Source organism: Coffea arabica, chromosome 4e (assembly GCF_036785885.1).
Source record: "Coffea arabica cultivar ET-39 chromosome 4e, Coffea Arabica ET-39 HiFi, whole genome shotgun sequence".
NCBI lineage: Eukaryota > Viridiplantae > Streptophyta > Magnoliopsida > Gentianales > Rubiaceae > Coffea > Coffea arabica.
In genome coordinates this window covers 44,126,459-44,140,808 of record NC_092317.1, presented here as the reverse complement: position 1 = coordinate 44,140,808, position 14,350 = coordinate 44,126,459, and the positions used below count along the sequence as shown (strand labels likewise).

The following is a 14,350-nucleotide window of genomic DNA, read 5'->3' as shown; positions in this document are numbered from 1 at the left end:
TACGTTTTATAAAGTCGCTTACGATTCTTCTTCTTCCTTTTTGGCTCTCCTTCAACCAGATCGAACGCGTCCATCATCTCCCCGTCTCCTCAGCTCTTCCGCCGCTGGCCTTCTCCGTCGTCCCCAGCATCGTTCCTCCGCCGCCACTCTCTCACTCCTTGACACGGTTCGTTTCCTTTCATTTTTTATTATTGGTTTTGTATTTTGAGATTTTTGTCTGCTTTAACAACTATCAAGTAGTAGTTTTGAACAATTTTACATCGATAAAGCAGTTTTAGCTCTATATCTATCCACCCCACTGAGAGAAGTGCTGATAATATACATGTGGTGTAATGGAGTCTGCCAAAAAGAAATTGTCAGGTGTCCCAATTATGGCCTCAAAATTTAGTGTATTCGTGTGGAACAAAATTGTTTATGACGCACAAGTATAATTTTAGTAGTAGTAATGACATCCAATGTGATAATGATGATGATGAATTCACCAAACATTCAAGCATGAAAAGAAACTAGTAGGACTGATTTTGGATGCCTAATGTGAACCAGGATTCAATAGAAGCATACCCTTTTCTTGGTCAGCTGGCATTTTGGGGGTTTGCTTCAATTGAAAAAGTCTTTGATTATTCGTATTTAGAATTTCAGGCCAGATAAAATGGAAATTTTCATGATGATTCTTTTTTATCTATGTTGCCTCTTGGGCTTCAATCTTCATAGAACCACTTTGAGGACAGTTGATCATTGTTAGAAAAGTATGTGTTTTAAATGATCATGGTGTAGCAAAAATTAAGAAAGAATTTTTCCAAGAATTTGCCGCACAGTGCCACTTCAGAACACTGTGATGATGTACAATTTTGTAAAATCCTACTACTGCAATTTTCAAACTGCATGTGACGTAAATACTTAGTTTGACACCTTCCAACTTCCAATCCTTCCGCATCTTATTTTTTATTGAGTTGATTTCTATATTTTGTTATTACTGTGTAGCTACTTTTTTGACCTTTTTATTTACTTTCTGCACTTTGGTGCATGCAAAAGTCCTCTGGGTTCTTCACTTCGTTTGTTTTTTTGTGTTTTGGAAAAAGTTCAAATGGACGGTCCAAAACAAATGCGATGATGCAGTACTTTTTACCTTGGTTTTTAAAATTTGAAATTCAATTCTAGTAAATTTGCATAGCATTAATATTTTGGATGTTACATTTGCCTTTTCTTTTGAGAGATGAATGGGAGAAAGAACTTTATTCTCCATCGTGTTCTTAATTGCTTTCTGAGGTTAAGATACTTAGATCTTGGTTTTCTTCTAGTTTCTTGAAGACAGGCTGAACATTATACAACCATTACATGTTGCTCTAGGTTTGTCAAATTGCTGACTTGCAGTTTCCAAAACCTGTTACCTTGCAACATAGACTTTTACCACTTACGATTTGTCTTTCATTAGCTATACCAACTCTCCTTTTCTTGTTTTGGGGGTCTGAATTACTATAAGAACTTTTCATGTGAGAGATTGTACTACATGAAAATGACAGAAGCTACTTTTGTATATGTAAACCATGGACTTTGTTTAATGTAAATGCTGCTGGAAATCTTATCTATTAAGGTTACACTGATATAGTATCCTCCAACTAAAAAAATGCTACCCTTAGCCTCTAGAAGATCCAATTACAATATTCCGAGACTATTTCCATTCGCTCAAGTTCTCATTTATGAGAAACATAGAAGTAAAAAAAGTTGCTGGTCACCAGAAATTTTGTGAGTTACGTATTTCATTTTGGTTTTGGTTGTTGAATAAATTTAAAACCTGTTTTGTCCCGTGCAGCACCATTATTTGTTTATTTGTTCAGACTGGAAGTTCAGAAACTGCTGCTGTCTTGGAGTATCAGCTAGTAAGTTCCCAAAATCTGATTCTTTACCATAGCATTGACATTGGAGACTCAAAAATTATGCTAACTGCATGAAAGCTATGTTATTGAATGTCCTTGTCGTATGCAAATTGGATTAGACTTTTGCAACTGCTATGAAATTCTGTTGTTTTTAAGAATTTGATCCAACGTAATTGGTTGGGATGTTGTTATATAAAATTATATGGCTTTCTCCATCTGCTGTAGAATTGTAAAACCATCGAGTTCGTCTAGGTGCAGGAGAAACTGTGCCAGATATTGTGCATCGTGCATTAGTATTGTTAGTGTCTCAAACTTGATCTGGTAAATGTTTCTAAAGTTGAGTCAGTTTATATTCGGTTGTTGATTTTACAACACGGTAATTATGCAATTGTGTGGAAAAATGTGCAATTATGACTTTATGTGTTGTTATATCGGTTAAGGGTGTTTATGATCATTTTTATGGTTGCTGGGTTACTATAAACTAGGAAAATGTTTTTCATGATTGATATGTTCATCGCACCTTATGAACAGAGAAATTAGCCCATCTCCTTGAATAGAATAAAGAAAGAAGGCAAGAAAAGAGGAATTTACAAAACAAACAACAGGGAATCTTCACAGAGAGACTAGTGATGATGTTAAGTTTGAAGAAACTAACTTCAGCAGCAGCAGCACCTGCAATTCTTCATCATTCAAGGCGTCTTGTCAGACCAAATTATATCACTACTGATAAGCTGGTGGGTTCTTTCATCCCTTCAAAAAATCCATCTCAGTGGACCTCCAACCGCTTCCTTGATATCTACCAGGTTAGTCCAAGGTTATCTTCTTATTCCGTATTTGGCTTAGCAGAAATGCACTGAATGACTGAAAGATAAGGGGTTTGATTTGGTTTTAATATGGTGCAAGTCTCTGTAAAATTTTGATATTTTTTATGATTATTGAGAACCTATCTGGTTTCAGCTTGCAAACAAGGCTGCAATTGAGAAGGAACGTGCTAGGATGTAAGTTCAGTGTTTGACATTATGCTCTCTACACTTGTATGGAAATATTTATATAGAAATGTATATGTGGACTGTTAATCTTTACATAAGTTAAATGTGATTTAGGGCAGTTCAGATGAAATGAGTAGGGGCTATTTTGCTGATTTTGGAGAGATGAAGAAACATGGTGGCAAGGTGAAATGAAGAGCTATTAATTTACAGTGCTTAATCGTAGTAGTTGATTTTAATGTTGGATTATTTTGTTGTACTTTTACAATGATATGCTTGGAGGCCTTTGAAGTTGATTTTTTGGTTGCGGATATGGGTTGTTTTTATGTAGATTGCAATGGCAAATGAGATTATAATTCCGGCAATGGCAGCTACTAAGTTTCCTGCATTGGAAGTGAACTTTTCTGATGGTTCAAGTCTTAAGCTGCCCATTACATCTGGTGGAAATGGCTCTAGTGCTGACAAATTGGATGTTCCTAAAGCGTCATTGCTCTGTCTTTCATTCCGCGGAAGCTCACAGGTTTGACAAGTCTGATCTGATAGTTGTTATGGGCCTAGTTGATTGTTTGGTTCAATTCATTAGCCTACAGTAAATCAAGCACGTTTCTGCCTTTCATGTCATCCTGCTTATATTCAAAATGAGGCAGACTCATACATAGAGCATCATAAGAAGGAAAGAGGCTTAATTATATGTGATTTTATTTGGAATAAATTGGAAATGGGCATGCCTCTTAAATGAGATAATGGCAGAAAGAAGATAACTAACAACTTCTTGCTTTAGGCTTGCCATTAACGTTCAATATTTTCATGATGTAGCATGAACATGTTGCTTGAGTACAGCTGAACTGAAATAACCTTTCTGAACCTCAATGTATGTTCTTCATTTTATTATACCGGCATCCTTCGTGTTAAAGACTCATGGAGATTTAATTTACTTCGTATTAGTATATGCTATCTTTTGTGTTCTACACCCTGAGGGAGGTCCAGTTGCAGTATTGTTTTTATGGAGTGTTTTTATTACATCTTATTTTGAATGCCTTAGTACATTGTGATTTTATATGGACAGTTTTAGCATCAAACAGTCTCGTGTTCATTGAAGAATATCAGGGAATAACTTGATAACATTCTTCATAACATTCTTGTCTTCCCTGTTCCACAGCTGTTTTGTGGTCCTAATTTATTGTTGGGAGCTTAGCAGCTTTAAAGAACTTGATACTATCACATACTGTGAAACTGTTGTATCAAGAGAATTTACTTCTGTGGTATCATCATGGGTTGCCTTGAAATGTAGTTTTTTAGATTATGAATCTAGAAATAAGCAACTGGATAACTGGCATTTGTTAGAAATGACTTCAGATTCAGAGCAGACAATAAAGCTCAGATGCTATGTGTGGTGAACTGGGATTGCTTTGTCAGTTTGTTAGTTTGTCTTGTAGGCATTTGGTGTGGGCTTTTAGCTTGTAAGTACATGTTATGATTTTAAGTTTCTAGTAATTCGTACTTATGTTGATTAATTCATTTGTAGATGGTTATTCCTTATTTATAGAACTACACGCATTCAAAATTACTTCCCTTGGGTCTTTGATTTGCGTAGTGAATGAATAAAGCTTATTTATGAGGGGAAGAGGAATCAGATTCCTGATTCTTTTTCACAAAAGGAGACTTTAATAATGTTTTGCTTGGATTTTGTTTTGATTCGATATAATGAGCTTAAAGATGCTTAAAAATTGTTCCTAGAACTTCATCCTGAAAAGCTTCCTGCTTTGTAGGCAATGATTAATTCTTGGAGCAAGCCATTCCTTGATGAGTTCTGCAGCTCCAACGAAACTCAGTTATTTGAGGTATAGCATAATTTTCTTTCAATTAAAGGTTTGCAAATTGCATTTAATTTCTTTATCCTTTTGTAAAGGGAGGATGGCTCACATTTTGTTGTTCCTTGGTGCAATAAGAGACTGGATGGGGTTTATCACTCTCACTGTGCTTAGATTAAAGGAAATGCATAGCTTATAGGAGCCATGACATAATTTGCTATATATGTGTTAATAAATCTTAAACATGTCCAGGTTTCCTTGATAGAGTCGTGGCTACTAAGGCGTAATCTAATAAAGAAGCTGCTTCTGCGAATAATGAAGAAACCTAGCCCTGATGATAAGAAGAATGTACTGCAGAGACAAATCGTATATTCTTTCGGCGACCATTACTATTATAGAAAAGAGCTCAACATATTGAACCTTCTAACCGGGTAGCACACATTTTCTTTTTGTTCTCCATTCCTCTTATTTTCCGTCTGAATTAGTTTGACGAAGTTACTCATGTATATTTCTTCTTCACAGTTATGTGTTCTTGCTCGACAAGTTTGGTAGAATACGGTGGCAAGGTTTTGGATCTGCAACTCCAGAAGAGGTGTCTTCACTGTTGGCCTGCACTGCACTTTTGCTTGAAGAGGCATGACGTTAACAGGAAATGAGATGCCCAATGTCAATATTTACTGGCATGATATGAAGAATGGATCCTGACTTTCTAGTTTCTCATTGCTTGTGACGACCGCATTTTGGCTAATGAAATTGACAAGGTACTATGAACTCAAGCAGCTATGAAATGCAATGCAATCGAAAGCCTGGATAGTTTACTTGAAAGATAAGAAGTGACTGTGCAATTGATCTTTTGACAAAGAATCCTAGCATAGATGAAACCGTCCATTAATTTGCTACAGTTATTAACTGTAAAGCAAATAGACAGGGAGTGGGATGGTAAAATGAGACAGAAATCTGTTGTGGTCGGCGCAGGCAAATCTTTCATTTTGGAAAAGCATTTTACTGTTTGAAGAAAGCTAATGAAACAAAGACATCCATTATATATCTAACTGCAAGGTCGTCAATATGACATCCCTGTTCTTTATGCAAAGACAATCATGTGCATTGCCTACACAATAAATAATGAGGCTATCATTGCGAAGATTCTTACAAGTCATCAGGTAGAAACAAAGAAAAAAGTTCAGTAATGCACCTGAGGACACCTTTCTGGATGGCTGCAGCTCCACAAAGTTACAGGTTTCTTTCCTATTTTCACATTATCAAACGGGACAAGGGAAAAGGCATAGAACTATGGAAGCATATGCTATATTTATGCTATTCTATTTCTTTGGGAATATTGAAGAAGACAAGTCAGGAGTTTTGCTTTGTCTGATGGTTGAAAGACAAAATGTGTGGCAAATCTCCTGTATTTTTATACTTTTCAATTCATAAATTTCTGGATTGGGGACATTAGGAACGGTCTCACTTTTTTTTTTAAAAAGGAATGGTCACACTCAATTCACTTAAAAATTACACATGATGTTACGCTTGTTCTAATTTATAACTCTTGAACCACATTAAAGTCTTTTTTGCTTATGTGTATAAATGAATTGAGCTCAAATTTAGAGTCCTAACAAATTTTTAGTTAAAGATAAAGCTCATGTGCATTGTCAAGTAAAACTTGACCTTGGCATATACTATCTAAGACAAAAAAAGATTGAAACATGTGTAAACCTTTCGAGCTTTCTAAAAGTTGTCGTACCGGCAAAATTTTGTATATATATGCCCTTCAACATTGGCAAAAAAAAAAAAAATTTTAAAAATGAAAATCAATTAAAATTTGCTGTTTTTCTTCTTCTTTTCATGAATTGTGGTCTACTAATTAATGTGGCATAATGCTAGGGGCTGTGTCTCCAAATGGTGGTCATGCAAGACATCGAGTTTTCTGGTAGTAATGTTTATATGGAATTTCGCCAGCTTTTTGTAGTAACTACGTCTAGAGTTTACAAGACATTTGCCTTGTGTATTGTTGATGGTAATTAAACAACAAGAAGACAGTTCCAAAACTGCAAAGGAGCCAAAAGACGGTTAACAAAGAGTTAAGAATTGTCGTCTGGCCAGACCAAAGACTGAAATCAGTAGTTTCAGAAGTAATAAAAAGAGTTGTCCTAGGACGACTTTTACAATGTTTTTTGAGGTTTATCAAATCTTTAGTTATCTGTTTCAATGCATGAATATGTCTGGAGTGTCCTATGAAAACAAAAATCCGGCCCATCGATTCCTCCAGCATACAAAGATTAGGATATCTTGGTATCCCCATGTAATAGAGACCTCATATATCTTCATCTAATTTCATCCTTTTTTCCCAATAGCAGGTTTGAATTCTGTTGCTCTCTGCGCAGTTTTATATATTCATTTTTTTTCCACGTATCTGTTATTCATTCAAGGTTGCAATTCTTCTGTATTGGGATTCCATCATGCATACTAATATTTGGATACCAAAAGTGCACGTCACTTATCATATGCACACTTTGTATTAGCAGATTTTTTTTCTGTAATGCTGGTAGAAGTACATATAGTCTCAGTCTTGACAAATTTCTGTTTTCTTGATTAACGATGCATTTGGATTTCAAAGCCGGACAAGCATTGAAATCGAATTGATTTTCTGTGACTTAAATTCCTTTCCAGGATTATCTAGGACTAAAGATGGCAGAGATTGATACGAAGTCGATTGAGTCTGTCCAAGCTGCAATTTCTTTATTTGGTGGAGAAAATGACCAGAGAAAAAACAGGCCTATCTGTAAGGAAGTAAGTTCGTCTAGGCTCCCTCAGATATTCATGCTCGACGCTCAATTTTATGTTGTATATTTTCCTAATTCTTAGTCACTGATTTGGCAACAGATATGTTGATTATGTCTGGAAAACTTTAACTGCAGATAAGATTTAGTTGTGAAATGAATTCGAAATGACATTCCAATTTATGATCTATCAGCTATATATCTGCAGAAAGTCTGAACTGTGAATGTTCTTGTGGCTGCTAGTCATTAATTTTCATTATGTTCTTGTATTCTTTTAATTGACAGGAATTGGACAAAGAAAATGAGCTGGAGAACCTGTTGAAAGACTTGGCAAATGTAAAAGTTCAATTGGAAGCAAAGGATTCTGCCTACAAGCAAGCCCTTCTGAAGTTGGATCACTATCAAAAAACATCTGATGAACTGTCTACCCTCCTAAAGAATTCTGAACTTGAGAAAGATACTTTAACAAATGACTGCAAAGAATCTCGAATCTGCATAGGTGAATTGGAATCAACAGTTAAGGAGATGGCTAATCAGATTGCTGAGTCCGTCAACATACGTGAGCAGCTTTCACATGTTCTGATTGAGTTAAAGGATACTCAAGGACAACTTCTGACATCGGAAATAGAACTTGCAGCAGCAAAGGATGCAAAGTTTGAGTTCTTGACAAAATTAGAAGTAGTGGAAACTGCCTTTAGCTTGGAGAAGTTAAAGACAGATGAACTTTTGAGGCATGTGACAGAGCTTAATGAAACAATTATGCATCTGAAGATGGCGGCAGCTGAAGCAGAGGACGAAAAGAATGCAGTAATATCAGAAAAAGAGGAAGAAATACAACTGGCAGAAGCTGCAGTAACTCAAATACAGCAACAGCTAGAATCTGTGACAGAACAACTTGAACTGACGCATTATTTGGAGAAACAGTTCTTAGACAAGTCTGCATTAGTTGATTCACTGCAAGCGGAACTTCAAAAGGCAAATGCCCTTCACAGTTCTTCTGAGAAAGTTGCGTTCGATGCCCTTTGCGAACTAAACCAGTTGAAAGCAGATTTGGAACTGAAGGAAGAGAAGAATATGGGTCAGGCTGTTTACATCACCTTGCTAGAGAATGAGCTCAAGGAGCTAAAGATGGAACACAGTAAAGCAAATGAGGATATCCTAAGGCTGGTTAGAAATGCTGAAGAGATGAGAAGGGAATTGGAGAAGACAACAGGTGAGATGACTGAGGCTAGTGAAAAGGAGAATGAAGCACAAGTTGAGATAGCAAAGCTGAAAGCTGAGCTCCATAAAGGAAGGTCAAAAATTGCTGCTGCTGTGGCTGCTGAAGAAAGGGCGAAGACTGAAAAGTCTGCTGTCTATGCTGCACTACAACAACTAGCAGTGGAAGCTGAAGAAGCCAAGCAGAAGTATCGACAGTTAAAAGCATCTGGTAAACTTCCCGAAGAAAGTGGAAGCTTTTTTCCATTCAAAATCCAGCACGAATATTCGACTCAGTCAAGGGAAGATTCAAATTGTGAGTCAAAAGCTGGTAATGAAGAAAGTGACAATATGAAGACAGATGTCCAAGTGACAATTCTTAAGGAGGAATATGAAAGTTTAGTGAAAAAGGCCAAACAGGCAGACACTTTTCTGAAGCCAGGGCTCGAAGATAGCCATCAGTCAGAGAATTTAAAGAAAGAGCTCGAAATTGCAACAGGAAAGATTGCAGAGTTCAGGATGCGGGCTGAACAGGCAATAAGCAGAGCTGATGCTGCAGAGAGAGCTAAATTAGAACTGGAGGAACAGATAAAGAAGTTGAAGGAACGTAAGGCCAGGAGAAAAGCTGCTTTAACAGCATTGCGTGAGGTCTCAGTTTCGAAAGAAATTAAGGAGGTGTCAAGTTCAAAGGAAACTAGTAACACTTTCAGATATTACAATGGTCCAAAAGTTTATCAGCCTCTTGGTAAGGTTCTAAATATGAAATTCTAGTAATAAAAGGGTGCACCCTGAGTCTCAAAGGAAAGAAGTTTCGTCTCATTAACTCTGTGCTGCTACATTGCTTAACCAGTTGTTTTATCATTGCAACTTGGTTGATCAATGTTAAAAAGAATGTTGTTTGCATGGAAATATTTAGTCAGGAATTTTTGGTAAAAACTTCATCTACTAATTGTACATGTAATTGATGATTGATTTCTTGCTTAAGATTGCAAAATCAATCGAAAGCCTTTATTTTGGCACTTCCATACTCTTTAGTGATAGTGAATAATTGTTCATCATTCTATCATCTGTTCCTAGTTTGCAACCTTTGTCTTTGGTAAGCCAAAGATCAACATTAAAGATCAAATAGGTACAGCTGTGGGAAATAATCTCCTAGTTCTGGGGGAACATTTTCAAACAAAACATAAGAAGAACTCAGGCTTGGATCTCAGCAAAAGCACCTGCACACAATTGACCTTTCCTAGGAGGTTTATGGAGCCTGATGTCTGGATTTTCCACATAATCTATCAGCGTTCCAAGATAATAGAAACAAATTAATTAACGGGAATCTAAATATCCTCAGCACTAATCTACACAAGAAGGTAACTAAAGTTAATAGAAGTACCAATAATAAGTCCATCAAGTAAGCCCCAAGGTTCTATTGCAACACCGGTTGAATATCCCAGATTTTCATCCAAACCCTTGATCCATATAGTTTTGACATAAGATTGAGATACATGTTTGTGAGGCCAGCTGCCACAAGCCTTCAGCCTATCGAATAACTGCCACTTACATAATATCAAGTAGTAGATTCAACCAAGAAAAGGCTAAGGAATAGAATTGAAAAATGGTTATTGTTTAACACATCTGATTGTAAATGCAACTAAGCTTAGCACAAGAACCAGACAATGTGGGAATGATACAAAGGAATCTATGAGAAAAGTATGCTTTTGAGTCGGTTATTCTGGAGAATATGTTGAAGAATTATACCTTCATTCAAGTTTCATTCAAATTATTGGTATACTAGTCATACAACACTAACTCAAGCCATTTGCAGAATATGCATTGCCCTTCTAGTTATTTGGCAAGCAATTCCCCTTCTAATAGGGTAAGAAACTGTTCCAGGAAAGGAAGTTTCTTTTTCCTGTAAGGTATGCTGGTCATATCTGCTGTTATTCCCAAAGTACTCAATGGTACAACTTGCATGTTCATGCATATTCTCAAATCCATCACATACTTAAATATTTGGATTCAAAGGTAAAAGTTCTGAGGTTTGCAATCCCTAGTCACCATGCATCTTTTTACATCACATCCAGCACCTTGGCTAGTTATCAAATGATTTCACAAAGAATAAAAAACATTAAAATCAGCTGATGATCAGTAGTACTCTTTAATTTCATGTTGAGAAAAATGTTAGAAAGCCACTCTAAAAAGTTGCTTTCATTAGTGCTGCTTTCGTATTTATTAAAAATTTAACGATCCTAAACATTTCAATCAGAGACAGAATCCAGCTTGAATGAATCTTTCCTAGTGTATGTATACACAGTGCCATTGATGGCTTCAAATGACATATAAACCAATTGAAAAACATTTCAATCATCTTCAGTATTTGGAGCTAGTACACAAAATTTATCAAATTTAAAGCCTTAGGAATACCTTTAAAAATGGCTCCATACCAATGCTGACACAAACCTTTTATTTGTATACTATTGGCACGTAGTGCCTGCACCTCAGAAATAGAACACTTTCTGACTGCATTTAGCATTGATGGAAAATGATGGTTTTTCCCATTGATTTAATAATAATCACCCTAATTTCATCTGGTGAAATGGAAAATTTCATGATTGTTTATTTGCATCTACTTGTCACATTCCGTGCAACCTCAAAAAAGTAGCTTATCTATTCTTCAGTTAATTGTCTTTTCTGTTTTTCTATACGGCAAATAATTTTATAAAACATGTTTTCATCTCCATTAAGTCTCTGTGCTGTTATAAGGTACCACAAAAATTTAACAAAAATCTGAGTAATCCGAATTTGCAACACTTAAGTAGAATATAGAGTTAGTTCGATTTGTGTATTGAAAAAAAAAAAAAAATCTAGGTATAAAAGCAGGCGAGAATGTAATAAAAGAAATTTGATTTTTTGAAAATTACAATCTAAAATTAGGTAAAATAATCAAAAAAACAGCATTTATTTAGTTACCAGAAACAACTATATAGGATTAAGCTTAATGATTGTGCCCTTCTTTCCTCAAAAAGATTGAAGGAGAAAAGGGAAAAAGAGCTTCGCTTCCACATCGAGTTAATATAAAAAAATAAAAAAAAACAAGTGAAATGCTTCGCTTCTCAAATGTAGGAGGACTTTGTCTACAAGCTGCAATGTTCATAAAGAAAATGCATCAATCTTGATGTTGTCTATGTGAACTCTCTTTTGTATTGAACAAAATTAATCAAAGACAATAATTTTATAGGAAATAAATTTCAAATTTCCACTGCATATACATATTTGGAAATTGTTTCCTTACCGTGATATTAGACTCAACTTTGATTAATCAATGTGATAAATTTACATTTTATCACGAATGATATACTATTGTTGGGCTTGTGGTCTAGTCCATTTGGTGGTCCAAACCACAAAATAAAAGTCCATTAGGTTGAATTCAAAATTTGACTTGGAAAAGTTGATTAGTACTTTTCTTTCTTCAAAAACAAAGATATAAGTTTCAGTTGTGAGATTCATCAACCGAAGAAGAAAAAAAATTCAGCCACTGTTTTTCTTTTCTTGGTGAGGAACAAAGAGAGAGAAATTGGGGAGAGAAACTAGAGAGAGAAACAACTTCAAGATCTTGATTGAAGGGTGATTCGAAACTTAATTGAGACGAAATTTTATCCACGTGACTCTCTCGTCAAATTCTACCCATCTACTGGTTCAAATTTTGGATTTCCTTTTCGTTTGGTAACACCCTTCCAAATCCACTTTTTTGACGGTTATAATTTTTGGGGGTGATTTTGTAACAATTTTGCTTGGTTGATACTGGTAATATTGTTGTTATCCGAATATTTCGGGTAGATCTGTGTATTCCCATTATTATGATAGTGGAGTTTTTGATTGGACTAGGTCCCGTGATTTTTTTTAATTTGGATTTTTCACGTTAAAAATCTTGGTGTCCTTTACCTTTTATTTTTCTGTATTTTATTATTATTGTTGACATTGTTGTTTGGTGATTTGATTTATTCCTATTTTAACTGGTACTTGAGAAAAGAGTAATTTGTTCTAGATTAACTCTGATATTGTGTGTTTGCACCGGTACCATTTTCCAACAGAGTGGCATCAGAGCAGCGTGGCTGCTCATTTGTACTGGTTAAAATGGATAATTCTGATAGTAGTTGTATGATAAAATTGAATGCAACTAATTATTCGATTTGAAAGTCTAGAATGGAAAACTACCTATATTGTAGAGATTTGTTTGAGTTTATTCTAGGAGATAAGGGTAGGCTAAATGATATGGTGATGAAAAGTGAGCTGTTATGCACAGAAAAACTATTGGTAATATTAGAATGTGGATTGGTTAGAATATTTTTCAACGCTTTGCTAATGAAATTAGAGCTGATATACTGTGAAAAAAGTTAGAAGGTATGTACGAAAAAAAATCGATTTAAATAAAGCCTCTTGTCTGAAACAAATTACTCGGATGAGATACAAATATGGTGCAAATATGACTGAACATTTCAGTAATTTTCAGGGTTTGATAAACCAAACAGCTACGTTGAATTTGAACTTGGATGATGAAGTGCAAACTTTGCTATTGCTCAGTTCACTGTCGGATAGTTGGGAGACAATGGTAGTTTATATCAGTAATTCAACTTCGAATGGTGTGCTGACCATGGATATAGCAAAAGAGGCTATGATGAATGAAGAACTCAAGAGGAAGGAACAAGAAATTATGAATTAATCCCAAGCCCTGGTGATAGAAAAGAAAGAATAAAGAGAGAGCAGCAAAAGTAGAAGACCCCACAACAAGAATGACAGATCCAGATGCAGATCTGAGTCACGAAAAAATGATACACGCTTTTATTGTAAAAAGAATGGGCACTATATGAAGGACTGTAGAATCTTACAACGGGAACAAGTTAAAAAAAAGAGCAAAGGCCAGGTGAAAGAAAAAGATAATAAAAAGACTACAACAGTTATGGTAGCTCATGATGATATGTTTGTGTTATGTGATGATGGTCATATGAATATTACCCTTCATGACAGTGAATGGGTAGTTGATTCGGATACATTCTACCATATTGCTCCTCATAGGTATTTTTTCTCAACTTACATTGAAGGAGACTTTGACTATGTTACATTGAGGAATGAGGTTTCGGACAAAATTATTAGTATGGGAGACATATATTTGAACACAAATATCGGGTGCTAGTTAGTCTTGAAAAATGATGGATATGTTTCTGATATTGGCTTTAATCTTGTTTCTATAGAAAAATTTGATGATGAGGGTTACCATAACTCGTAAGGTGGACGCAAATGAAAACTCAGCAACCAAAATCTCGTTGTTACCGAAGGAAAAAAATAGAGTACCCTCTACTTGATCCAAGCCAAGTTGGGGAAAGGAGAAGTGAATGCAATTCGTAATTCGACTTGGGTACATGAGTGAAAAGAGAATTCAGACACTTATTCTCAAGCAGTTTCTACCTGAATCAGAGGTAATGCACTTAAACTTTGTATTGACTGTATTTATGGAAAATAACACAAAGTTGCATTTCAAAATTTTTCTCTATCTAGAAATTTGAATCCATTAGAATTGGTGCACACTGATGTTTGCTATATGAAAGATAGGTCTCTTGATGGTGCTATTTATTTTGTAACTTTTATTGATGACTTTACTAGAAAAGTTTGATATTTTGCTTTGAAATCCAAAGATTAGGTTTTGGATGTGTTCA

The 14,350-nt window shown here is 35.4% G+C and overlaps 2 protein-coding genes across 5 annotated transcripts; both read left to right on the top strand.

Annotated features, from left to right (window-relative positions):
- Positions 1-5,723, top strand: LOC113742685 (uncharacterized). Of its 2 annotated transcripts, XM_027270585.2 has the most exons (9): positions 1-166; positions 1,811-1,877; positions 2,406-2,677; positions 2,832-2,872; positions 2,983-3,046; positions 3,192-3,380; positions 4,630-4,701; positions 4,924-5,102; positions 5,194-5,723. In XM_027270585.2, exons 3-9 carry the CDS (start codon positions 2,504-2,506, stop codon positions 5,309-5,311), a joined length of 837 nt encoding a protein of 278 aa, XP_027126386.1. In that variant the 5' UTR covers positions 1-166; positions 1,811-1,877; positions 2,406-2,503; the 3' UTR covers positions 5,312-5,723. The 2 variants fall into 2 exon arrangements, with proteins under 2 accessions (XP_027126386.1, XP_027126387.1); XM_027270586.2 differs by lacking the exons at positions 1-166; positions 1,811-1,877 and having other exon boundaries at positions 2,580-2,677; positions 2,978-3,046.
- LOC113742684 (WEB family protein At1g12150-like) lies at positions 5,295-9,667 on the top strand. Of its 3 annotated transcripts, none has more exons than XM_072047937.1 (3): positions 5,295-5,432; positions 7,342-7,461; positions 7,737-9,667. In XM_072047937.1, exons 2-3 carry the CDS (start codon positions 7,360-7,362, stop codon positions 9,417-9,419), a joined length of 1,785 nt encoding a protein of 594 aa, XP_071904038.1. In that variant the 5' UTR covers positions 5,295-5,432; positions 7,342-7,359; the 3' UTR covers positions 9,420-9,667. The 3 variants fall into 3 exon arrangements, with proteins under 3 accessions (XP_071904038.1, XP_071904037.1, XP_071904036.1); XM_072047936.1 differs by lacking the exon at positions 5,295-5,432 and adding an exon at positions 5,772-5,910; XM_072047935.1 differs by lacking the exon at positions 5,295-5,432 and adding an exon at positions 5,873-7,028.
- The last annotated feature ends 4,683 nt before the right edge of the window (positions 9,668-14,350 follow it).

What these genes read in the sequence shown, in the direction of transcription:
- LOC113742685 (XM_027270585.2), top strand. Translation starts at nt 2,504, where the DNA reads ATGATGTTAAGTTTGAAGAAACTAACTTCAGCAGCAGCAGCACCTGCA. An exon ending in GAGAAGGAACGTGCTAGGAT is followed by an intron (nt 2,873 to 2,982) that starts GTAAGTTCAGTG and finishes GATTTAGGGCAG; the next exon opens with TTCAGATGAAATGAGTAGGG. An exon ending in ACGAAACTCAGTTATTTGAG is followed by an intron (nt 4,702 to 4,923) that starts GTATAGCATAAT and finishes AAACATGTCCAG; the next exon opens with GTTTCCTTGATAGAGTCGTG.
- LOC113742684 (XM_072047937.1), top strand. Translation starts at nt 7,360, where the DNA reads ATGGCAGAGATTGATACGAAGTCGATTGAGTCTGTCCAAGCTGCAATT. An exon ending in ACAGGCCTATCTGTAAGGAA is followed by an intron (nt 7,462 to 7,736) that starts GTAAGTTCGTCT and finishes TTTAATTGACAG; the next exon opens with GAATTGGACAAAGAAAATGA.